General features: G+C 41.3%; 1 protein-coding gene across 3 annotated transcripts in view; it reads right to left on the bottom strand.

The window, feature by feature from the left end:
• Positions 1-616: 616 nt before the first annotated feature.
• golga4 (golgin A4) overlaps positions 617-27,713 on the bottom strand; it is a 203,990-nt gene continuing 176,893 nt past the window's right edge. For 2 of the 3 annotated variants that reach the window (XM_067981366.1, XM_067981370.1), the window contains 3 exons: positions 23,813-23,899; positions 5,068-5,128; positions 617-1,140 (listed from right to left, as the gene is read on the bottom strand). In XM_067981366.1, the coding sequence (XP_067837467.1) occupies positions 5,099-5,128; positions 23,813-23,899 (117 nt within the window). In that variant the 3' untranslated portion in view covers positions 617-1,140; positions 5,068-5,098. The remainder of the gene's footprint in view (positions 1,141-5,067; positions 5,129-23,812; positions 23,900-27,713) is intronic. The other variant, XM_067981367.1, reaches the window with a different exon arrangement.

Below are 27,713 nucleotides of genomic sequence, written 5' to 3'. Positions count from 1 at the left end.
TTAATTTCTCAAGCTCTCATGTCATCCACCTTAGCAAATGCCAGTCAGTCATGTAAGTAGTAGGGGCAGGAATTTACTTGGAGCTGCTGCCGCTCGGCCACCCTAACTTTGCTGCATGTGCAGTGGAAACTTTGTTTGTGCACGTGACTGGGGTTTCCGCCTCACTTCCAGCAAAGTTACAGCGGCTGAGTGGGATTAGCTCAAAGGAAATTTCCAGCTGAAATCTTTTTCGTAAATCTATTTTTTTTTGAGTTCTCAGCCTCAATTAGCAATGCCATGGATCATTGACTAATAACTTGAAATAGTACCGTAAATTAAACTAAAGCACGTTGTAAAAAATTCAAGGTCAGCTGTTGTGTCGACTTAAAATAGATCAGTAGAGATCACTGGCAGTTCTTTGAAGTAAAGGCCTTCAGTTTCGCACACTTCTCACTGCAAAACCAAGGAAAGTACTGTGATTAAATGGCAGCCATTTTATGTAGCTCAGTTGTGACAGAGGTGGTGGAAGGGTGCTAAAACGGTTAGCAATGCCATGTAAATCAATCTCGGAAAAGCATTTCTCTGAACATTTACAAACAAGTGGTCGGGCTAACAATAAACAAAGACATCAATGTAGTACAGTAAATAAAACTTTATTTCACTTTTCCAAGTGAATGTTACAAGTTACCCTTCTGCTTAGCATAGATATGAATCATGTATTTACAATTTACAGTAGTGTTTTTCCAAAATACAAGTACAAAAGCTATAGTAAACAAACGAGGTACTGCGATTCAGTATCTTTATAGGCTGAAGCTCCAAGGATATGACCTAGCAAAAAAAAAGCTGTACAGAAAGAAGCATTCCAGTCAAACATTAACAGTGTCCATTAACGGCTTATATCCCATTAGGAATTTATTGCACAATTTATCCTAGTGCCATTTAACAAGAATCTGCCAGAGTTAACATCAGAATAACGTTTTTGTCTTTTTTAAATTTTAGGTTTTGTACAAATCACAGTAAAAGGCCATAGAAACATCATCTTGATAACAGTACCACATTACCCTTCTCCCAAGTCCCAACCAGATAAATAACATCCCAGCAGCATGATCATGGAACAGCTCCCCGTCACTCTTGGAGGCTTCCCAGTTAGCGTAGCCAAGTCTGGAAAAGGAAATAAGGGATCATTTTGTTAAGTACATTGTAAATATTTTCCTGCTTATTCTCAGATCATAATATGCAATTACTTAGCAATGCAATCAAATGACATCTTTGGTCCATGTTTCTAATGATTAAAGTTTTGGCCACCCACAAAAGACATATAGATAGGTTCATGAATACACCATCCATGGTTTCTGCAATACAAAATGTCATTTTAAGTAGCTCAATTACATTTTAAAATCCATAAACAAAAGCACAATTTTCTAATCAGTCGAATGACCAACCCGATCAGAGGGGCAAAAGTGCCCTCACAAAAGATTTCAGTAGTGCACTCTATTTATTGCACAATCCAGACATGAATATCAATATTAATCTAATTACAGAGCAATCGCATGATACGATCTATTCCACTTAAACAAGGAGGAAAATTAGCTGGTGTACTTTCTGCTATAGCACTCCCATCCCGATCTTTCCATTTCAGCTTTAAGAAAACACAGCCATAGATATATATGACTTGTTATGAAATATCTTTGATTTTGTCATCTTACAGAGACAATTTTGGGCCAACATTTCCCTTCTCAGCTGCTCCAGTGATGTATATCCAGAAGGTTTTTGATAAGGTTCCACATAGGAGACGGTTAACAAAAGTGAGAGCGCATGGAATTGGAGGCAATCTATTGACATGGGTAGGAAATGGTTAGGAGGCAGAGAGTAGGGATAATGGGTATGCACTCAAATTGGCAGGATGTGGTGTCCCCCAGGGATCCGTATTAAGGCCTCAACTTTTCACTATATTTATAAATGACATAGATGAAGGAATAGAGAGCCCTATATCCAAGTTAGCTGACGACAAGTTAGGTGGCACAGTAAGTAGTGTAGATGGGAGCAGAAAGTTGCAAAGGGACATTGGTAGATTAAGTGAGTGGGCAGAACAGTGGCAGATGGAGTTCAATGAAGGGAAGTATGAGGTCATCCACTTTGGACCTAAGTATTTTCAGAGAATTTTCTAAATGAAGAAAAGCTAGGAACTGTGGAGGAGCAGAGAGATTTAGGGGTTCAAGTACAGAAATCATTAAAAGCTAGTGGACAGATACAAAAAAAATAATTAAAAAGGCTAATGGAATGTTGGCTTTTATCTCAAGGAGGCTGGAATACAAAGGAGTGGAAGTTATGTTACAGTTATATAAAGCTCTGGTTAGAACCTATTTAGAGTACTGTGTTCAGTTCTGGGCACCGCACCTCAGGAAGGATAGACTGGCCTTGGAGGGGGTGCTGCGCAGATTCACCAGAATGATACCTGGGCTAAAAGCGTTAAGTTACGAGGACAGGTTGTGTAAACTAGGCTTGTATTCCCTTGAGTAAAGAAGATTAAGGGGTGAACTAATTGAGTTATTTATGATTAAAGAGTTGATAGGGTAGATGGAGAGAAACTATTTCCTCTGGCGGGGGAGTCTAGAACAAGGGCCATATCCTTAAAATTAGAGCTAGGCTGTTCAGTGGTGATGTCAGGAAGCACTTCTTCACACAATGGATCATGGAAATCTGGAACACTCTCTCCCAAAAAGCTGTTGAGGCAAGGTCAACTGAAAATTTCAAAACCGAGATTGATAGATTTTTATTAGGCAAGGGTACTAAGGGTTACGGAATCAAGGCTGTTAGATGGAATTAAGATACAGTTCAGCCATGATCTGAGTGAATGGCGGAACAGGCTCAAGGGGCTGAATGGCCGTCTCCTGTTCCTACATCACTGCAATGACTGCACGTGTCCCAAGCGGCTCCATTCACTTCAATTGGAGTTGACAGTCTGGATGAGCCTGTGAGGCAGTACAGAAATGCCCAAGCCTGAAAACCCTCCACCAGACGGTTATCCAACAGTACCTAGTCGTTAGTGTTTTTCCTCCCCCACGATTAGGTGGATCCTGATTACACAGGCTGGAGAGCCAAAGTGTCAGTTCCTGTTAAAACACATGGAACTACTCCAAGATGCACATGGAGCATCCAGGTAATGTTTGTCCTTAGCATGACCAAGGAATGAAAATATCCGTCTGCACAAGATTGCAAAATTGAAGATATTTCAAACTGGGTAATATGCATTTTTGATGGCTTTTTCTCAGGACAGCAACGGGCAGTTATCTGAACAGAAAGCTCTTCCTCCATACTTTCTTTTTCCCTTTGAGTTGTTTTTTAAATCCATTATAAATATAAATGTTTCTTAGTGCACTGACAATTGTGTATGATGAATTAGGTTGTTTTACTGCAGTCTTTAAAAGCTAAGAAGCTTAATTTGAAGACTCAAGGCAAGAAAAATTTCCCCACTGCACTGAAAACTGGCATACACCTAATCATAAAATGTTCTAATATATTTTGGGGGGGGGGGGGGGGGCGCGCGCGGGGAAAGAGGCCTTGAGTCAGACCTGAGGTCAGTCATCTGTCAACCCTGACACAGAAATGGCAGATGACAAGCAAGAGCAAAATGTACCTGTTCTATTACATGCTGTAATCAGGTGAAAACTAAGAAAAATACTGGAATTGCAATCAACTGCTAGAATTGACTTGTACTGCATAAGAATTAGAGAGGTGTGTTATTGTGGAGACACCGCTGAATGTTAAATAATAGCATCTGATTCTCCCAAAAGGAACCACATCTCAGAAAACATGATAGCAAAGCTTGTGATTTCTCAGGGTGCTTTCTCCACTGGAAGGGCCAGATGAAGGAATCACCCCTTTGATATAAAAACATTTTCCTCATATATCACTAGGGTAAACACAAGTAACCAACAAGTAGAACCAACATAGCTATGTCTCCATTTAGAGACTGAAGCTTCATGTATGATCGTCTACCCTTCTGGGTGAGCTAAATTCAGTGCCTCATCATCATGAGATAGTTAGTTAACGACCCAGAGGCCACCAAAGGGTGACTTCAAATCACAAGACTGTAGTAATGCGAAAGCCATATAACAAGCCTGCAAAGGATCAAGGTGAGGTCCCACACCAATACTGAAGCAGTTTTTTTGTGCACATTCTGTGGGCTGCCTCCCAGCTTGTGGTGCTTGAATTTCTGGTAGGAAAACATAGAATGGCTGGAACTGAGCAGGAGACAAGGCCACTTTCAACCCCTGGACAGGACAACCAGAATCCTCAGGGTGAGAGTTTCACTATATAACCATGCCAAAATCCATCTCAATGTTCCAGATATTTTTCTCAGCAAATCTTCAACCCATTCACCATAGAGGGCCTGATTAATGATATGCATTTCTATAGAGCACATCTTGCAAATCTAGAAGTACACCAGGGGACATAGTTTCTGTTGCAGTGGCATCATCTGCATGAGGTTCTTGACCCACAAAGAGGTACACAGACAAATGGTCTAAAAATTGCAACCAAATATGCCATTATGAATTATGCCATTGTCTGAAGGAATTCCTTCTGCAACTTGGTCAAGGCACCAAACTGTAATTGAGTTTGACAAGATTGTAACACGTACATATATAAACCATGTAATCTTGATGTGTTAACAGCTAACTTTTTAAAATATGAACATGATTATTAAAATAACAGGATACATTTTTACGGCTAAAAACACTTCAATCTGTTTGGTGTTGCTATTTGGTCTTTCCATTAAAAAACAGGAGTTGAAGTACACATTTGTTTCCTAGACATTTCACTTGTTGGTCACCTTCAGAAAACTGAAATAAAAAGTGCAATCCATAATAGGGCAAACTATGTGCTGTGGAAGGAACAGACTCGAAGGTTGAATGCCCTTTTCTCTTTCAAGAGTTTTCTGTGTGAATGTTGTCCTGCACCGTTAGTCAATGGCAGTGCCTGGGTAGATGAGCTATAAAATACTGAGCATCAATTTGTTAGTAGGATAGCTTTGTTATGTTACAAAAAGCTGACAAAAAAAGCAGACAAACAAAAGGTATCACTCACCCACGTTAAGTGAATGCACCACCAGCCAATCTCAGAAGATGCCAGAGCGAGGCGAGGGATACTACAGAGCCAGGGGTGGGGGAGGGGGGGAATGAGCATAATGGTTTTTATTAGATGAATAAGAAACACATCCAACACCATGGAAAATGCATGTAATAGAGATAGCTGTTAAATGAATTGTCCAAACAACTGTAAGGATTGTTAAACCAGCATCTGAATTGGTAGAACCAGTAAGGAATGGGGGGGGGGGGGGGGGGGGGGGCAGTGACGAGAGAATGGTTCTACATGGGACAAACAGCTAGTTCCTTGAAAAGGCCTGACAGACTTTTAGAAAAGGGCTCCATTAGCATTAAGCTGGCTTAACATGATACAATTAATGTTAAATTTGAACTCTGTGCATAATCTAATTACCTAAATTCGAACAACTCTCTATTGCACCTTAAATATTTGTATGAAGAAAATCAATAAAATGTGAATTTAAAAACATGAATTGGCCTCTTATAATGTTATTTACAGGTTAATCTGTGATTGACTCAGATGCTGGTTTACCATCCACCAAGATCATCCACTTGTACATGAAGTTAGTTTGCATTTATGGACACCAAATATAAGCTGAAAGTGAGATGCTAAACTCCAGTCATTACTACTGAATATTAAGGTACAGCAATAAACAAATGTTAAAGAATTGGGCAATTTTTGAAAATGGAGCAAGCTTCAATAATGTTTGGATATGCTGGAACAATGAGACACAGCCTGATCAGATGCACATCACTGAGTCACAGACCAGGAAAATAACAATTCCAGTCTGATCTGTGCTAGATTAGCTGATCTCAGGTAGAGTTGTGGAGGAGGTTGCAAATGCCTTTAGCTAAAGGTGAAGCTAATGATTCTTCGATCAAAAAGTACCTGAATACAGTTAGTTGTGCCTCACTCTGCCTGCTGTCAGTAAATGAACTCATCATCAGTTATACTGCTTTTGAGGACTCTCAAGGTGACTGTCAGTCATCCCTGGAAAGCCAAAATGCTTACATAAAATAATGCAGAGTATTATAATGCTCTCTATGCTTTTACGTCCTCAATAAACTAAATGTAAAACACAAATATACAATTAATTACACAATAACAGGAGTGTTATAAATAGGTTACATTCAGGGGGACAGTAAATTATATTTCCTACATGAGAACCATAAATTAGGTGTCTCTTACCTGTTAAGTGTTTCATTACTTCTTTAGTATGTAGTCAATTTTTTCCTAACTTGCTGGTTTCCCTCTCTCTCTCAGTAATAGATGGCATTATACACCCAATTAACATCTCTTCCCAGTTATACTGTCACTGAAGAAATATTTCTACTGCATCAGCTGTGTTTTAATTTGTCAGGACATACAGACATCCAACTGGCTATATTCCAAGAAATGAAGAGATGAACCAACTTTTAAACTGATCAATATTTTCAATATGACTTCCTGGCAAAATACTCTGCTAGATCTGTACTATAACTGGAGACAAAGCTTGATTTAAAGTGTACACTTTGAAATGGAGCCAAATTCACACACATGCAAACCTGATATGGAAAATTGTTGATGCTGCACAAGAACTTCATCTCATCCACTTTCCTGACATATCCAATTGTAGTACAACCAAGCAAAGAGCAAGTCTGATTATATGAAAGGGTGGGACTGCCGATTCTAGAGCCCCCTGGATATCAAGGAGCATACAGGGTAAGGTAAGACAGAAAAGGAAAGCTTATGTCAGACACCGAGAACTCAATACTATCGAAAGCCTAGAGGAGTACAGAAAGTGCAGGGGTGAAATTGAAAAGGAAATTAGGAAAGCAAAAAGAGGGCATGAAAAAATATTGGCAAGTAAAATCAAGGAAAATCCAAAGATGTCTTATAAATATATTTAGAGCAAAAGGATAACTAAGGAAAGAGTAGGGCCTATTAGAGGCCAAAAAGGTAATCTATATACAGAGGTGGAAAACGTTGGTATGGTTCTTAATGAATACATTGCGTCTGTCTTCACAAAAGAGAGGGACGATGCAGACACTGTAGTTAAGGAGGAGGAGTGTGAACTACTTGATGGGATAAACAGTGAGAGGGGAAGTATTAACGGGATTAGCATCTTTGAAAGTAGATAAATCACCAGGGCCGGATGAAGTGTATCCCAGGCTGTTAAAAGAAACAAGGGAGGAAATAGCGGAGGCTCTGAGCATCATTTTCTAATACTCACTGGATACAGGCATGGTGTCAGAGGATTGGAGGATTGCTAACGTTGTTCCATTGTTTAAAAAGGGAGCGAGGGATAGACAGAGTAATTACAGTTCAGTCAGCCTAACCTCGGTGGTGGGCAAATTATTGGAATCAATTCTGAGCGACAGGATAAACCGTCACTTAGAAAGGCACGGAGTAATCAAGGACAGTCAGCATGGATTTGTTACGGGAAGGTCATGTCTGACTAACATGACTAAATTTTTTTGAGGCGGTAACAAGGAGGGCAGTGCATTTGATGTAGTCTACATGGATTTTAGCAAGGTTTTTGACAAGGTTCCCACATGGCAAACTGGTCAAAAAAGTACAAGCCCATGGGATCCAAGGGAAAGTGGCATGTTGGATCCAAAATTGGCTCAGTAGCAGGAGGCAAAGGGTAATAGTCGATGGGTGTTTTTGTGACTGGAAGGATGTTTCCAGTGGGGTTCTGCAGGGCTCAGTACTAGGTCCCTTGCCTTTTGTGGTGCATATTAATGATTTGGACTTAAATGTTGGGAACATGATTAAGAAATTTGCAGATGACACAAAAATTGGTCGTGTGGTTGATAGTGAGGAGGAAAGCCATAGATTGCAGGAAAATATCAATGGACTGGTCAGGTGGGAAGAAAAGTGGAAAATGGAATTCAATCCAGAGAAGTGTGAGGTAATGCATTTGGGGAGGGCAAACAAGGCAAGGGAATACACAATAAATGGGAGGATACTGAGAAGTATAGAGGAAGTGAGGGATCTAGGAATGCATGTTCACAGGTCCCTGAAGGTAGCAGGACAGGTAAAGTGGTTAAAAAGGCATATGGAATACTTTCCTTTATTAGCAGAGGCACAGAACATAAGAGCAGGGAGGTTATGCTGGAACTGTATAAAACACTAGTTAGACCATAGCTTGAGTATTGCATACAGTTCTGGTCACCACATTACAGGAAAGATATAATTGCACTAGAGAGGTTAGAGAGGAGATTTACGAGGATGTTGTCAGGACAGGAGAACTTTAGCTATGAGGAAAGATTGGATAGGCTGGGGTTGTTTTCCTTGTAATAGAGGTGTCTGAGGGGTGATTTAATTGAGGTGTACAAAATTGAGAGGCCGAGATAGAGCGGATAGGAAGGACCTATTTCCCTGAGCAGAGAGGTCAATAATCGGGGGGCATAGATTTAAAGTGATTGGTAGAAGGATGAGAGGGGAACTGAGGACATTTTTTTTCACCCAGAGGGTGGTGGGGGTCTGGAACTCACTGCCTGAAAGGGTGGTAGAGGCAGAAACCCTCAACTCATTTAAAAAGTACCTGGATGTGCACCTGAATTGCCATAACCTACATGGCTACGGATCAAGTGATGGAAATTGGGATTAGGCTGGGTGGCTCATTTTCGGCCGGCACGGACACGATGGGCCGAATAGCCTCCATTCTGTGCCGTAAATTTTCTATGATTCTATGAAGTTTCTTTTTGTTTCTATCATGATATATTGCATAAGATAGAGTGAGAAAGGTGGAGAGAGACACACAAGTTTAACCCAGAAGTTAATTTCCTTTAGTCACATATTTGGTCCGTTTGGGTGTGCTGCTAATCTGTTTCCACTGCCTAGCGCCAGGAGTCTCCAAAGGCAACTGTGGGGCAGGCAGTGAACGCAGGTGGTACTCGTGTTATCTACCGCAGGAGGAAAACGGCTGAGTGCACCGTGCCAAGACTCAAACCAGGGAGCATTCAGTCCAGAGTCCAACATATATCTAACTGCAACATTAAGATTTAAAAATAATTTCAATTTAATAGTGACTGCACGTGTCAAATTATGAGAAGACTTTAAAATGAAGACAAAGTTAAATAACTAAAATTTATTTAGGATTTTAAATTTTAAATCTTGCTACCCGAACAAGATAAAACAGCTTGTATGTACAGTGACATGATGTCAGTTTTCCAAAGTGTAGATTTCATGTCTACATGAATGAGTCCGACCCTTTGTTGTGAGAACACACAGGGCCTGTTCAAGTATAAATACAAAAATACATAGGTCTATGTCTATGCAAAGTATAATTGTACTGCTAGCAATTGAGCCTGCTGGAATCAGGATAACAGCAGTACATTAAAGAATCTAATCATTAGAAAATAAACTACAGTAAATGTTTCCATGAACTTTCATTTGCTAAAAACAATTTATGCATCTTTCTCCTGCGCCCTTAATGGTGCACTTTCTTTACTAGCTAAATATGCAGCAGTATCCAGCTAGGCAGGTTTTATCCAGGCCAGGCCAAAGTAACAGCTGCTGTTAAGGTGAATGGAGCTGCTCTGGGATGCATGCAATACATCTCTGTGACCTGTCATTGGCACTGGATACCAGCAGAGATGTCATGGTTGGTCTCCATGAGGATAAAAATAACTGAATAAGATACTTAATAACTGGTATTATACATCTTTCCATATTTTTATAAACAAACTATCTACATAGGAAGTACTTTTAATGTAAAGTATCACCCAGACTTCACTTCTTCTTTGAAGCACTTCAATTTAAGTTCAAATTTTGTCAAATGTTTTAATTTGACTTCCAGGACAGTAATTGCAGACTACTTCACATGCCATGTGCTGGATCTATTAGAGAGAGATAGATTAAGCAGGTCAATGCATGGCACAGCATGTAATGTAGGAAATTCTTGGCCCACTGGGACCACTTCTGGGAAAGGGAAGTCTGTACTATCAGGTTAACTTTCACCTAAACTGAGGAGGCATCACCGAGGCTGATGGGATAAATAAGAGAGAGTCAGGAATGATTTAAACTAAGGAAAGTAGGTTTGAAGGAATAACTGCATGGATCAATTAATAGGGAGGAGTCATTCAAATACAGCGAGGACAAGAAATGATCGAAGATGTACTACACAGCAGACAACTGGAAAAGATTGACGGGTATGGAATTAGAGGGAGGGTAGTAAATTGGATTAAAACTGGTTAAAAGAGCAGAAACAGATCGTAGAAATTAAGGACGGTTTCTCAGATTGGTTGGAAGTGGATAGCAATGTCCAAATTTCCAGACAATGCTAAAATTGGAGGCATGTTAAATAATTCTGAAGACCCTAGGAAGCTGCAGATAAGACGGCCGAATGGGCAAAAAAGTGGCAGATGAAATTCAGTGTCAGTAAATGTGAGATGGTACGTAATATAATTGCAATATAAGAAAGTAATTTGACTTTCAATGGGGGAAAAGATGGGTGATGTGGAAAAGTAGAGGGATTTGGGGGTTCAGGATCACAAGACATTAAAAGCAGCACCTGAGGTGGATAAGGCCATTAAAAAAAAGCTAATGGAATACTGAGTTTTATGGCAAGTGGCACAGAATATAAAAGTCAAGATGTAATGGTGAATCGATATAAAACCTTTAAACTTTAGGAAGCTTGTTGAGGCAACAGAGGGTACAATATAGAACAACAAGGATGCTGCCTGGTATGAGGAAATACAAATATGAAAACAGACTTGAAAATTGGTGGTGTTTTTATTAAAAAATAAAATGGCTGAGTTAGAAGTGATAATAAATAGGGAGCTTACAGATGTTGTAGGAGTTCCTGAAACCTGGCTAAAGGAAGGGGATGAATGGGGAACTAATTGACAGGGCTATGTACGCTTCAGAACAGAGAAGCGGATGGAGTGAAACCATTTATCGGGGAAGGTTTGTATCTTGGTGAGAGGAAGGAACTGGGAATTGTCAGTCTCTTTGGGTGGATCTGGAAGATACAAAGGGGAAAAAGTTAATGGCAGGATTATGTTACAGGCTATTACAAAATAAAATGGGATTTGGATGCACTGCTGTGGGAAATGATTTTTTAAAAAGTTAGAACCACAGAAGTTTACAGCATAGCAGGAGGCCATGTGGCCCTTCGTGTTTGTGCCAGCTCTTAGCTAAAGCAATCCAAAACTAATTTCAATGTCCCAATCTCTCCCCAAAGCTCTGTATTTTCCTCTGCTTCAAATATTTATCCAATTTTCACTTAAAAGTGGTCTCTGCCCCAACACTCCCTGCTGCAAAGCATTCCTTGCACCTATCCATTGCATCAAGAAAGTTGCTTTTCTTCTCTATTTCAGGAAGGCATTTGGTGCTGTTCCACATATCAGACAGATTCACAAGGTCTGCACCCATGAGATAAATGGCAAAGTATTAGGATAGATTGATGAGATGGCAGAAAGACAGATCGCAAAAAGTGATGGTATGTGGGGAAATGTTTGAGTGGACTCTATTTTATTTCAGACTTCAAGACGATAGGATTGAGGTCTTCAAAATGATGAAGGAAATGTATTCTGTTCAGGTGGATGGGTTATTTGAGCTAGATAGAGAGGGAAGAACTACAGGCTATTAGTACAAAATACAAAGAGAGTTAGCTTAGATGCCAGGAGATACTCTTTTTTTTCTTCACAAAGTCATCGGTGGGGGCGGGTGGATTTTAACTTGCCAGGATGGGGTAAATTCTTAAATATGTGAAACCTGACCCCAACCCGCTTTGGACAAGCCTACTGACTGTTCTCCGCCCCACCCAGCCCCGTTCCCATGCCAACCTGCGATACCTCTTCCCACCCACCACCCCCATATTTTTGGATTTCCCGGCCGCTAAAAGTCGCCTTCACTCCCTCCATGCCTCCCCGTAAATATTGGGACCATCGATTGCCAGAATGTGTGGTATGGATACGCTGCAAATCTTCGAAAAGGAGCTAGATGATTTCCTGTAAGTGAAAGACATCTCGAGTTATAGAAGGTATGTGGGTTAGCTGTGACTAGTGGTATCAGTTACCATAGTCTCCTGGAGCTCGCTTGATTGCCTTAGAATGTCGGAGAGGAACTTCCCAGCAACTGCTTCCACATGTACGCCGATAACACCCAGCTCTACTTCACCACCACCTCGCTTGACCCCTCCACTGCCATTCATTTGTCACGCTGCTTGCCCGACATCCAGTATTGGATTAGTAGAAATTTGCTCCAATTAAATATTGGGAAGACCAAAGACAATAGCCCCGTCTGTCGGCGGCCGGAAAACCCGGAATGCGGAGGTCTCCCCTCCCCGCCCGGGGGGCTGGGGGCTTAGAGATCAGATCGCGGGAGGATTGGGTCGTGGGTTAGGGAGATTGGGTCACCGGGGTGGGGGGGCGCGGGGAGGGAGGAGAGAGAAATCGGGTCGTGGTGGTCTGAAGGATACAGCAGGTTTGCCCGGGCAGCACTCCTGCTCCTCCTGGCCCACAAGCAGTGATGGAAAAGCATGTACCTGCTGGAGCCAGCAGTTCTCACGGTTACACCATTCATGGCGGGTTGGGGTGTGGTTTCCTATTTTTAACAATTTAACAACCCCCCTACCCTGTGCATATTTCCCTCCCATCCTAGGGGGTTAAAATTACACCCATTATCTTCAATCCCTGCCACAAATTCTATTTCCTAGCCACCGACTCCATGGCCATTATCTAAGGCTGAACCAGACTGTTCGCAAATTTGGCGTCTGATTTGACCCTGAGCTGAGCTTCCGACCCCATATCCTCTCCATCACCAAGATCGCTTACTTCCAGCTCCGTAATATTGCCCATCTCCGCCCCTGCCTCAGCTCATCTGCTGCTGAAACTCTGATCTATGCCTTTGTTACCTTTAGACTTAACTATTCCAATGCTCTCCTGGCTGGCCTCCCACCTTGCACCCTCTCTAACTTGAGCTCATCCAAACTCTGCTGCCCGTAATCTACCGTGCACCAAGTTCCGTTCACTCATCACTCCAGTACTCCCTGACCTACATCGGCACCCGATCCAGCAACGCCTCAATTTTAAAATTCTCATCCTTGTTTTCAAATCCCTCCATGACCTCGCCCCTCCCTATCTTTGTAACCTCCTCCAGCCCCACAACTCTCCGAGATCTCTGCGCTCCGCCAATTCTGGTCTCTTGCGCACCCCCAATTTTCTTCGCTACACCTTTGGCGGCCGTGCTTTCAGCTGCCTAGGGCCTAAACTCTGGAATTCCCTCCCTAAACCTCTCTGCCTCTCTCTCCTTAAAACCTACCTCTTTGAACAAGCTTTTGGTCACCTGTTCTAATATCTCCTTATGTGGCTCAGTGTCAAATTGTGTTGGATAATACTCCTGTGAAGTGCCTTGGGACATTTTACAATGTTAAAGGCCCTATACAAATGCAAGTTGTTGTTGATGGTGCATGAAGGTTTAACCATGTCTGGATGGGACAGGCTGGAAGGATCAGCTAATATTTTCCCATCCTTTTCTGTACATTCATTACCCAGTTGCCTGTGACTCCCAGAGAGGTCAGTATTGTTTATAATCTATTAATCTTACACCTGAACACAACATCAACTCTTTCTATTATAAATTCCTATGTCTAATAAAAACTGGCTATGTAAACTTGTCACACTATAATTAGATCCTCCTGCTAGTGGAGCTGCTGCAGTTTTTTTAATAAATAACTTTGAAATGGAATATATTTGCCAAGTTGTTTAAGTTTGCAAATAACACCAAATTGAATGCAATGGCCAATGATGCTAACCAATGTGTTATAATCCAAAAGGAATCTGGAAAGTAGGTCAATAGGCAAAAAAAAATTGGCAGATGGAGGTTAACACAGATGAGGGAAAAATCATGAGATTTGGTAGAAGAAACAAGAATGTGGATTACATTCTAAATGGCAACATGCATGAGGTAACCGAGCAGGAAAGCGATATTGGGGTTTTGATGGGCAGGTTGTTAAAACTATTGGTTCAGTATTCGAAGAAAGCAAACAAAATGTTGCAATGTATAGCCAAGGGCGTGAATTATAAGGATACGGTAGTGATGTTGAAATTGTATCTGGCCTTGGTGAGGCCACATCAGTTTTCGGTGTTGGTCCCAGTATTATAGGGGAGATGTAGCATTACATGAGGGAGTATAACAAACAGCAACTTGCATTTATATTGCGCCTTTAATGTAGTAAAACATCCCAAGGTGCTTCACAGGAGCAATCTTCAAATAAAATTTGACATTCAACCACATAAGGAAATATTAGGACTAGTGACCAAAAGTTTGGTCGAAGAGGTAGGTTTTAAGGAGCATCTTAAAGGAGGAGAGAGGGGTAGCGAGGCGGAGAGATTTAAGGAGGGAATTCCAGAGTTTAGGACCGAGGTAGCTGAAGGCACGGCTGCCAATGGTGAAGCAATTAAAATGGGGGATGCGCAAGAGGCAAAAATTGGAGGAGCGCAGAGATCGCAAAGGGTTGTCGGGCTGGAGGAGGTTACAGAGATAGGGAGGGGCGAGGCCATGGAGGGAATTGTTAACAAGAATGAGAATTTTAAAATCAAGGCATTCCCGGACCGGAAACCAATGTAGGTCAGCGAGCACAAGGGTGATGAGTGAACTGGACTTGGTGCAAATGGTCTGGTTCAGCCTATGACAGTTGCCAGGGGGAGGGATAGAGTCGGTGGCTAGGGAACGGAGTTTGTGGCGGGGATCAATGACAATGGCTTTGGACTTCCCAATATTTAGTTGGAAGAAACTTTTGCTCATCCAGTACTGGATGTTGGGCAAGCAGTGTGACAAATCAGAGGCAGTGGAGGGGTCGAAGGAGGTGGTGGTGAGGTAGAGCTGGGTGTCGTCAGTGTACATGTGGAACCTGGCATGTTTTCGGATGATGTCGTCAAGGAACAGCATATAGATGAGAAATAGGAGGGGACCAACGATAGATCCTTGGGAGAATCCAGAGGAAATGGTGCAGGAGTGGATAGATGGCATTGCAGGTGATTCTCTGGCTACGACTTGGGTAGATAAGAATGGAACCAGTTGAACCCAGTCTCACCCAGCTGAACGATGGAGGAGAGGCATTGGAGTAGAATTTTACAGTCTATGGCTGCAGATAGGTCGGAAAAGATGAGGAGGAATAGTTTATCACAGGCACAGTCACACAGGATGTGATTTGTGACTTTGATCAGGGCCGTTTCAGTACTGCGGAAGGGGTGGAAACCTGATTGGAGGGATTCAAACATGGAGTTACAGGGAAAATGGGTACAGATTTGGGAAGCAACATGTTCAAGGGCTTGAGAGGAAAGGGAGCTTGGAGATGGGGTGGTAGTTTGCAAGGACAGAGAGGTGAAGGGTTGTTTTTTTGAGGGGGATGATGACAGCAGATTTGAAGGGGAAAGGGACAATACCTGAGAGGGAACCGTTAACACTATCAGCTAACTTGGGGGCCAGGAAGGGAAGTTAGGTAGTCAGCAGTTTGGTGGAAACAGGGGTCGAGGGAGCAGGGGGTGGGTCTCATAGTCAAGTTGAGTTCGGAGAGAGCACGAGGGGAGCAAGGAAACTAGAGAAAGATGCGAGTTCAGGGCTAGGGCAGGGGGGAAACTAAGGGGATGTTTGGTTTGGTGGGCTGGGGAAAGTAGGGATGGTCTCAATCTTAGTGACAAAGTAGTCCATGAGCTCCTTGCACTTATTGGAGGAGACGTGAGAGAGGGGTTTAAGAAGACTGTTTGTAGTGGAGGAGAGAAGCTGGGGGTTATCTTTGCATTCCAGGATGATCCTGAACTTAGAAGGCTGAGACTTAAAGAACGAAGAATATGAGGAAAGAGCATCTATCCTGGGACTTCATTCTCGTCAGAAGAGGAGGATGGGAGGGGACCTTAACTGATTGCTAAGATTTTCTAGATTAGAGAAATTAGATCCAGGAAAGTTCTCCTGTCTGGCACAGGGTTTAAGAATCAGGGGACATGGTTTAAAGTTAAGGGTGTGAAAAAAAGAGAGCACTTTTGTTAACTTTTCTTCAGTAGAAGGGTGATAGAATTATGAAGAACATTACCAGCAAGGGTAGTGGAGCAGAAAACCAAAAAAATTTGGTGCCCAGAATTGGATACAATACTCCAGCTGAGGCCAAACCAGTGATTTATAAACATTTAGCATAACTTCCTTACTCAGCTTTTTTTGCCTACATAACAATGACTACACTTTAAAAGTAATTCATTGGCTGTGAAGCACTTTAGGATGTCCTGAGGATATAATATGGTTCTTTAAACACATACAAGTTATTTCTAATCTTTTCAAATTCAGTTTTCACTACTCCAAGGTAACAGTTACATGAGACTACACAGATTACATTTGAGAATTCCAATCAGACCTAACATCAACACTGATATGACTAGAATCTCACAGTGCATATCTTGGTCCACTATAAAGTGGTTTCATTGTCAGCAACTCAAGCTGAGTAAAATAATTGCACAAATCTTGCATTCTTTTGGGATTTTATATTGGGGCTGAGATCATCAGGAGCAAGTAGTCTCAATGCTTCATATCTAACTTGTTTCCCTACATTAGAGCAGTGACTACACTTCAAAAGTACTTCATTGGCTGTGAAGTTCTTTGAATGTTGTGAAAGCCGCTCTGTCAATGCAAGTTTGTTCTTTCTTCACAAAAGCTGCAGTGCAACCAATTGGAGTGAAACTAACTTTCCAAACTTTAAAATGTAAAAAGATTTAAGTTCCTAATATTATGTAAGAGTCAACTCTCCTGCTGGCTTTTTTCTAACATTACAAATTTCATGGGCAAGCTGAAGCTAGAATGTGTTTAAGGTCAGAGTAACTTATTGCAGTCTGCTCATACCATTCTAAAAAGCTAATCTTAAACATGTCAGATAACATGGTGCTACAAACAATGGCACTATCCTCACTGTAACTTTTTGAGCATGAATAATTTTAAGACTGATATAGTTTATGATAGTTTCTACATGATTCCTTGCAATGTATTTTCTAATAAAACAAAGCACATTATTTTAAAAATATGGCCAATTTTTATTCATAAAATCTTCTGCCAAGTATTCTGAATCATGAGTTGAAAAAAATCCAACTTTTAACATCGCATTTAATCATCCCAGCAAGGGCACCTTTTTGGATTGCTGGATGACTTGTCCTGTCAGTGTAAGTTTCAAGAGAATTGTTACATAAAAAAGGTACAGGCTTTTAGTTAGGAGCCAGACATATACAGATAGTTCTTCACAGGTCCACTGCAGAACACAAATTGACCAGAACAATCACACCATGAATGTACTTCAGGAAAATAGGGTGGCTCCTCCTGGCACTGACAAGAGCCAATGTTGCAAATGAGATTTCTCCAAAACACAGAAGCACATGAATGTTGCTCATAAGCAAGCTGAAACTTACCATTTTTCAATGGGATTGCAATCACATAACTTTTCATTCATTTTCACATCACTTAAGTACAATATAGGAAACCTATTCTGAAATTACATCTGTAACAACTATATAAAATATAACTGTCCTGCTTACCTACATATTAAAATATTTAAATTTAGATGTAGTTTGGTATACAGAAAATAGCTTCAACAAAATGTAAGCCAATTAATTATTTCAACCCACTGAACTCAAATATTAGTTACATTCATAGGACAACATGACCATGTACTCTTCGATTAAGTAATGTTGTGGGGCATGTAGAAGATTGCAGCACAATAAATAGGGCAGATTAGAAGAGATGTTAGAGTCAGATTTCTGGAAAGATTGGAATCCCACTCTACAACACATCTATATATTTTTTAAGTCTCCACAACAACTCAAAATATATCAGACATTGTCCAAAGTTATAACGTAATTTGCCTTGAACTTCTTCAGCAATTAGTCAGCTTTCTCTTTAAACTGAAGCTACAATACAATATTATAATTTACAAAAAGGACTTGAGTGCCAAGGCAAAAGGAGATAATGCAATGCCATTTTTGGTAGGAATAATAAGGCGGCCACATTCTCCTTGGAAAATGAGAGTCTAAACAGGTTTTTTTTTAAATTCCTTCATGGGATGTGGGCATCGCTGGCAAGGCCAGCATTTAAAGGAGCAGCAGAGGGATTTAGGGGCACAGATACACAAATCACTAAAAGTAGCGACACATATTAATAAGACCATAAAAAAAGCAAACCAAGCACTGGGGTTCATTTCTAGAGGGACAGAATTGAAAAGCAGAGAAGTTAAGCTAAACTTGTACAGCACCTTAGTTAGACGACACCTGGAGTACTGTGAACAATTCTGGTCTCCATACCATAAAAAGGATATACAGGCACCAGAGTAGGTGCACAGAAGATTTACTAGGATGATGCCAGAACTGAGAGGTTATACATATCAGGAAAGATTGAACAGGCTGGGGCTCTTTTCTCTACAAAAGAGAAGACTGGTGGGGGTAGGTGGTGGTGACCTGATAGAGGTCTTTAAGATTATAAAGGGGTTTGATCAGATAGACAGAGATGATGTTTCCACTTGCGGGGGAGACCAGAACTCGGGGCCATAAATATAAGACAGTCACTAACAAATCCAATAGGGAATTCAGGAGAAACTTCTTCACCCACAGAATGCTAAGAATGTGGAACTTGCTACAAGGAGTAGCGACTAGCATAGATGCATTTCAGGGGAAGCTAGATAAACACATGAGGGAGAAAGGAATAGAAGTATATATTGATAGGGTTAGGTGAAGAAGGATGGGAGGAGGCTCACGTGGAGCATAAACACCGGCATGGACCTGTTGGGCCAAATGGCCTGTTTCTGTGCTGTACAATCTTTGTAATTTTAGTCCTGGTTTTATAAGTGTTAATTAGATTTCTAGACATGGCATTCTAGCTTTATTATAGATTACTTCAACACTCTGGAGACAATTGTTGGTTTTTTTTTTTAAGGCAGCTCACAAAAAGGAGACAAAATTAAAAATGAAATGTAATGTGTAGAAACCACACCAGAAAACTATCAGCAAAAAGAACATGGGTTGTACAGATGTCAACACGTCACTGCCAAGCAGTAACTAGTTTTTACACTTAATTTATAGGCCTTTCCATAACAGACAGGCTCTTGAAATTAATTCTCTGCAGATTGCACAACTCTAGCTGTGAAGGTGTAAAAGGTATCGTACTAAAAAAATGCTGTAACTATATTCAACTTTCAGTGTGACATTTTTGGCTCAATATTAGCATTGAAAAACGGGCGGGTTGAGGGTGGGCGGGGGGGGGGGCATTGAAAATTGCCACCATTTCAGACCCACCCCAACCCACCCATTTCCTGTTTTCACCGGGGCGGACGACCAACCCACTCCCAGGAGGCGGGTCGGGCCTTAAAACCTTTCAAGGAGGCTCCAGGCCTCCATTTTTCTGGACTTCCCGTTTTCAACTCCGGGGGGCCGGGATTCCCGAGCCTTCTGTTTTACACCTTGTGAAAGGAGGCAAGGCGGCCCAAGACTAATAGGTAGGTGCCTAGAAAGGCACAGCTTGTGGGCCCGGAGGAGCAAGAGTGCTTCCCCCAGGCCCAACAAGCCTATCTGCACCGACCCCCCCCACCACAACGATCGCGGACCCCCGACCCTCCCCCCAACTCCGATTCTCGATCCTCCGACCCTCCCCCCCCCTTTCCGATCCTCCGACCCCCAAACCTCCCCCTCAATGATCCCCATGCCAACCTATGCCCACCCATGCCCCCCAATTTAATAAAAGACTTAACTGCAGACTTAACTTAAGACGTCCTCTCCCTGGCTGGTCTCCCGTCCGTCTGAGACCAGCCTGTCAATCAGGCAGGTCAGTCGGACGGAAAACCAACAAAAAAAAACGTCCTGATATCAAAATTGTAAGGACATCCAGGAAACCCATACTAATAGGTTTCCCGACCTCAATTTGACACCCCCGCCCCGTTCCTGGCTCGGTTTTAAAATTGAGCCCTACATTTTAGTTGAAGTAGGATGTAACCAGTGAAACCAACCTTTATATTACTAAGTGTAGCACACACTTGCACTTCTGTATTTTGTATGAGGTCAATATTCAAATCAGTGCTTTTCTATTTAAATGCAGGGGTTCTTTGTGGCCACTGAACAGCACCAAATGTTCTAAGCCGAGCACCAGCTGTTTCAATCCCTGGTGTGCAGCTCAATCTGCTGCTACAGAGAACACAAAGAACCACTGTTTTTAAATAAATAGCACTAAATGAATGTTAAAAATTAATGTTAAAAGAATGTCTACAGGTTCGTATTTAAGAGGAGTGACTGCTCACCGACATTTCAAACAACTGAGCGATGGTCTGCTACGCAGCGCTGGCTCTGCAAGGTTTTGTAGCATCACTACCTTCTTTCCCAGGAGTCCAGCACAAACGGATGAGTACAAACAACTTGAATTAATCAGTATAACCAACTGAAAACATGATTTTGATTTAATTTGATTTGATCCTTACAGCCTTGTGATCATCACAAATGGTGGTGAGTACCTGTGGATTTCACTGTATTACTTTAGGGAAAACTCCTCCATGTTATCAACTCCAGAAAACATGGGGGAAAAAGAATACCTTTCATTTTCTTTACAATCAGATTATTTTTCAACTTTGCCTTTATAGACCTAAACTAACAGCTTTATGAATAGTCAGCAGAACAGAATCAAGACTTGCCAGAAGATAATCTAGGATAAAACTCGGTGCTCCAGTGCTTTCCAATAACTTTGGTTATGGTGCACCAATAATCTGCACTGATTTTTTTGGAAAATCCAGGGCCAAGAACGCATACTGCAGGATACCACCAAGATTGAATAGACGAGGCAAATGAGGAGGCAGCGATCAGCTGATAGCAGGCTTGGGTCTTAAAAGCCTGAAGATTGTAGGTGAAAGGAAAGACTAATGGAGGTAAGGGGTTCAAGTTTTCGGATAAAAACAGAAAATGTTGGAAAAGCTCAGCAAGTGAGGCAGCATCTGTGGAGAAAGAAACAGTTAATGTTTCAGGTCGAAGACCTTTCGTCGGAACTGCAAGATAAAGTCTTCGACCTGAAACGTTAACTGTTTCTTTCTCCGCAGATGCTACCTCACTTGCGGAGCTTTTCCAGTATTTTCTGTTTCTATTTCAGATTTCCAGCATCCGCCGTATTTTGCTTTTGATCATGTTTTTAGATCTTGGGAAAGAATTGAGTTAGAATAGGAGACTGTACGATGAGGCTTAATTTCAACATAGAGGGGATGTAAGGAATAGGTAGCGTGTGGAGGACAACACACTAGCTCAGAAGAAAAACAGTATGGACCATAGGAGTATGGATAAAATACAGAAAGAGAATCTGTGTGTGAGAGAAAGAGACGGAGATTGGAAGCTACACATGAAAGAGGGATCACCTATCAGAGCTGTTTCTTTTATCCTTTGCAATTTGCAAGGTATTCAAGCTTTGCACATACTTTACATAAAGTGATGAAGATGGCATCATAAATCATGACAACAAAGCCTATGGGTTAATCAAAGTGATATCAACGGAAGGAGGCCATACGGCCCATCGAGTCCGCGCCAGCTCTTTGTAAGAGCAATCCAGCTAGCCCCACTCCCCCGCCCTTTCCCCGTAGCCCTGCAAATTCTTTCCTTTCAAGTACTTATCCAGTTCCCTTTTAAAGGCCATGATTGAATCTGCCTCCACCACCTCCTCGGGCAGTGCATTCCAGATCCTAACCACTGGTTGCGGAAAAAAGTTTTTCCTCATGTCACCTTTGGTTATTTTGCCAATCACCTTAAATCTATGTTCTCTGGTCCTTGACCCTTCTGCCGATGGTAACAGTTTCTCTCTATCTAGACCCTTCATGATTTTGAATACCTCTAACAAATCACCTCACAACCATTTCTGTTCCATATACCCCCAGATCTCTCTGTTCCTGTACCCCTTTTAGAGTTTGCCCTCTGGTTTATATTGCCTCTCCTCGTTCTTCCTACCGAAATGTATCACTTCGCATTTTTCTGCGTTAAATTTCATCTGCCAGGTGTCCGCCCATGCCACCAGCCTGTCTATATCCTCTTGAAGTCTATCACTATCCTCTTCACTGTTTACTACCCTTCCAAGTTTTGTGTCATCTGCAAATTTTGAAATTGTGCCCTGTACCCCCAAGTCCAAGTCATTAATATATATCAAGAAAAGCAGTGGTCCCAGCACTGACCCCTGGGGACCACCACTGTAAACCTCCCACCAGTCCGAAAAACAACCATTCGCCACTACTCTCTGTTTCCTGTCCCTTAGCCAATTCTGTATCCATGTTGCTACTGCCCCCTTTATTCCATGGGCCGCAATCTTGATGATAAGCCTACCGTGCGACACTATATCAAATGCCTTTTGAAAGTCCATAGACACCATGTCAATTGCATTGCCCTCATCCACCCTCATCAAAAAACTATCAGGTCAGTTAAACATGATTTACCTTTAACAAATCTGTGCTGGCTTTCCCTAATCAATCCACACTCGTCCAAGTGACTGCTAATTCTGTCCTGGATTATTGTTTCTCAAAGTTTCCCCACCACTGAGGTTAAACTGACTGGCCTATAATTGCTGGGTTTATCCTCACACCCTTTTTTGAACAAGGGTGTAACATTTGCAATTCTCCAGTCCTCTGACACCACCCCCGTATCTACGGATTTTGGAAGGTTATGGTCAGTAACTCCACAATTTCCACCCTTACTTCCCTCAGCAACCTAGGATGCACCCCATCCAGACCGGGTGACTTATCTACTTTAAGTACAGCTAGCCTTTCAAGTACCTCTTTTTTATCAATTTTTAGCCCATCCAGTATCCACTTAACTCCACGACACAGTGAGCTGGGACTCTAGTCAATAGAAACCCACGTATGGCATGTAACTCCTAAAGAACGCTGGGACAAAAGATTTTAAGGATTCTGAAACGCTCATTATGTTGACCTCAGAAAACAGTTTTAAAGTATCAGTGTTAAAGACCGTAACTGTTATTTTTATCCACTGATTTATTTTTACTTCTGAATAATTTTTACGTTAAATAAACTAATTTTTTTTTTAGCTTGAACAGTGTCAGCATGGTATTTTCTGCTGATTCGTAGAGATCGAGAGTATATCGTAGCACTCCCGTTCCATTTCAAATTCTGTTTGTACAAAGAACAAACTTGCAATTGTATATAGCACCTTATCACATCTTCAGGCACTCCAAAGCGTTTTACAACCAATAGATAACTTTTAGAAGTGTATTGTTTACCCTATGACCCACAATCTCAGGTATACTGCTCTTTCGATCAAGTTCAGTTCATATGTGGTAGAGCTCTGGGATTAGGGGTCTGTGATCTGCTCTTTTAGCTGTAGGATATACTTGGCCTGGAGAGACTGGGTTAGGGAAAAGGAAAATGGATTGATCAATATTCAGTAACTGACTGCATTGTATTTAACACAAATAACAGATGATAGGATTTCTTAATAGGTGATTTGCAACGCTTTTTTTTGTTTTGTTATTCTTTGCATAACATGACAAATTTAATATCACAGGGTTCAGTTTTGCTATAATTTTGGTTATTGCTGCACACTGTATCCATTCACATTCAAGTAAATGCAAACTGGGGCATCTCATTTGCAAGGCTTAGTTGAAACCCAAAATCTAATCGATACAAGCATCAAACATTCTGTTCCAAAAATTAAGATTGGTGCCTTACTCTGAAAAGTCACTACATTGTGTACTCTGGAATTGGCTGAAGAGATTCATAAATTAGTACTTAATATAGACTCACCGTAGATCGAGAATCTTCCCGCTCTAATATCTTCTGTGTCTGATCTGCTGGAAACTTCAGCACAGTGGTTATAACTTTCGCCAAAGTCTGAAATTTAAAAAGGCAATATAATTTCACAGATCCAAATTTTTCTCCCCAAAAAGATAACCTGGAAAAATACTACAATATTCTGACATCTAAATGAGTTGTGGACTACAAACCCTCAACAGAATAGTCAATAGTTCCTAGAAATAATTTGGTCGGGAAACATGAAATAGTCCTCTACTTGACTGCCACTATTTCAATTGCGATTGTTTCAAATGGCAGCAAATTACAATGCTAATTATGCTCATCACTTCAGAAGGACGTTTCCTTTGATGGAAGCTTGATTTATGCAATTTAATGTCATACGGATGCTATAAATTCAGTAAAATAAATTATCTTGAAGTTAATAAATTCTCCAGATTAAACAGAGAACTGTTCCAGAGTCGTATACCATTAATTACTTTAAAGATTTGTTAAATACATCTTAGGAAATTAATCTATTCCAGGTGTTGAAACCATTAAAAATACTTCCAGTAGGAATAGGTAACCTTTTTAACCAGTAAAACAGATTAGGTTTTTTTCGTTGTAGCTACCACAAATGAGATCTCCATCTCTTTTTAAAAATACATGCAACATTACATTTTTTTTATATATAGATTATGTAAGTCATAAAACATAAGCAATTTCTCTTTGGAGTACAGATAAATAAAATGATTGGCCAATTATTATTTTAAGCGAACATAAAAATAGCACAAAAAAAAATTCTTGATTTAAGTGTAGAGGAAAGTGTTGTTGAAATTATTTCAAGAGGACTACCACTTTGGATACAAAACTGGCTTAGTGGCAGAAGGCAGAGGGTGATGGTCGAAGGTTGTTTTTGTGACTGGAAGCCTGTGGCCAGTGGGGTACCACAGGGATCGGTGCTGGGTCCCTTGCTGTTTGTGGTCTACATTAACGACTTGGATATGAATGTAAAAGGTATGATCAGTAAGTTTGCTGATGATACAAAAATTGGTAGGGCGGTAAATAGCGAGGAGGATAGCCTCAGTCTGCAGGACGATATAGATGGGTTGGTCAGATGGGCGGAACAGTGGCAAATGGAATTTAACCCGGAAAAGTGCGAGGTGATGCACTTTGGAGGGACTAACAAGGCAAGGGAATACACAATGAATGGGAGGACCCTAGGCAAGACAGAGGGTCAGAGGGATCTTGGTGTGCAAGTTCACAGATCCCTGAAGGCGGCGGAACAGGTAGATAAGGTGGTAAAGAAGGCATATGGGATACTTGCCTTTATTAGCCGAGGCATAGAATATAAGAGCAAGGAGGTTATGATGGAGCTGTATAAAACACTGGTTAGGCCACAGCTGGAGTACTGTGTGCAGTTCTGGTCGCCACACTACAGGAAGGATGTGATCGCTTTGGAGAGGGTGCAGAGGACATTCACCAGGATGTTACCAGGGCTGGAGCGCTTCAGCTATGAAGAGAGACTGGGAAGATTGGGTTTGTTTTCCTTGGAGCAGAGGAGGCTGAGGGGGGACATGATTGAGGTGTACAAAATTATGAGGGGCACAGATAGGATGGATACTAAGGAGCTTTTTCCCTTCGTTGAGGGTTCTATAACAAGGGGACATAGATTCAAGGTAAAAGGCGGGAGGTTTAGAGGGGATTTCAGAAAGAACTTTTTCACCCAGAGGGTGGTTGGAGTCTGGAACTCACTGCCTGAAAGGATTGTGGAGGCAGGAACCCTCACAACATTCAAGAAGCATTTGGATGAGCACTTGAAATGCCATAGCATACAAGGCTACAGACCAAATGCTGGAATATGGGATTAGAGTAGACAGGGCTGATGGCCGGCGCGGACACGATGGGCCGAAGGGCCTCTATCCGTGCTGTATAACTCTATGACTCTATGTCTGATGACTAATTTACTTGCATGCATACAGCACTCCCAGAGCAGCAGGGAGAGGAACAAGGAGGAATTTTTCTCTCTGCCAAACACTGGCCATCATGGTTACTCCCAAAACCATATTTATAGGGGGCAAAAAAAACTTCTCTGATTTATTGAACCTCAATACTGATTAACCAGAGGAAAACTGATTGTCACGAACTGACGTGAGGCCATTCGGAAAAGCTGAGCTGACTACTTTCAGTTTGTTGAACTCTTGCCGAAATTCCTGCAGCAACTAAATATCTTTGCTCTCACTTGGATCTCAGATACAACCCAGATAGTCAGAGATGCAGCTGAAATAAGTGATGGAGAAGAATAGTAGATGTTATAACCAACAGCCTCCAAAATTGCCCCAGCTAAACAATGGAAGGCATGCACACATGACTAAAAACATTGTTGTATTTAGACTAGACTTAGGTTCAAGCTTTCTCTGGCACCTCTTTTCTCACGTGAATAGCAGAGCAACAGTTCTGATAAGTAGACCACATTTCTTAGGAAATGAAATCTGTGTCTTTTATTCTATGCTGTACTGAGTTAGCGTAGTCCACACTCAACAATTAACTCTAATAATGGTAAATTGCTTACAGGAGAATACAAAGAATGCCCACTACTGTTCTCAGTTCAGAAAGCGGAAATTATTACATCGCTAGATCACTCTCTGCAGGTTATACTACTGTGCTGATTTACTTACAAATAAAAATTAACTGAAGCAAAAACAATGTCAGTAACTTAGGATACATGCAAGTGTGATGACTGGTTAAGAGAGTCTGCTGTTTGCCAAACTCCTGCTGACAAATTATTGGAAAGTCAGTTTCTACCTAAGTGTTGTTTATGGAGTTTTACATATCTCTGGCACGATGATTATAAACTAATGAGCAAAAGATAATTTTTGGCTCATAAGGGTATTTCCACTTCAAAATTCAAAGAATTTTTTTGAGCAATATTGTGATTGATTAAAAGAAAAATTTTAGATAAGTTAGTTAAGCTAAAGGAAGGCAAGCATCATCACCTGATGGAATACATCCTAGGATCCTGAAGAAGTTACGGGAGGAAATTGCAGAGGCCCTAGAAACTATATTTCAGGGCTCTATTGAATGTGAAGGTGTGCTGGAGGACTGGAGAGTGGCCAATGTTGTACTCATTTAAAAAAAAAGCTAATCCAGATAATTACAGGCCAGTTAGATTGACATCTGTGTTAGGGGAAATTTTAGATTAAGGATGAAATTACCACATATCTTGATAAAGAGAAAATAGTTGGAATAAACCAGCACTGATTTCAAAAGTATGAGTGTGCCTCAGAATACTTTGAGGAGGTAACAGGCATGGTAGATGGGGGAAATGCAGTAGAAATGGAATTTAGAAAAGCCTTTAACAAGGTACCACATGGGAGATTACCAGGGAAGATTATGGGGTATGTAATTAGGGGGAGGATAGCAAACTGGATTAAAAATTGGTTACATGGGAGAAAACAGAGTAGCATTTAAGGCAGCCTTTCAGAGTGGTTGGAAGTGGCTAGTGGTGCCCCTCAGGGTTCAGTTCCAGGGCCACTTCTATTCACTGTATATATAGCAATAATTTGGATATAGGTCTAGAGGGAGTGCTATTGAAATTTGCAGATGATACCAAAATAGGAGATATAGTTAATTCTTTAGACGACCAAAGGAAACTGCAAAGTGATATTGATAAGATGAAGGAATAAGCTAAAATTTGGCAGATGGAATTCAATGTAAGAGTGAGGCGATGCATTATGGTTAAAAAAAATAGCAGTAGTTATACTCTGAACGGAAGTAGGCTCATTGCTGTGTAACAGCAGAGGGACTTGGAGGGACTATCTGCAGTACTGAGCTCCACATTATAAGAAAGATATTGAGGCTTCGGAGAGGGTACAACACAGATTTGTTCGGATGCTCCCTGGCATGAAGAAATAGA

The sequence above is a fragment of the Heptranchias perlo genome, chromosome 3, assembly GCF_035084215.1.
Source record: "Heptranchias perlo isolate sHepPer1 chromosome 3, sHepPer1.hap1, whole genome shotgun sequence".
Lineage (NCBI taxonomy): Eukaryota > Metazoa > Chordata > Chondrichthyes > Hexanchiformes > Hexanchidae > Heptranchias > Heptranchias perlo.
This window is presented reverse-complemented; position numbering and strand designations above follow the sequence as displayed.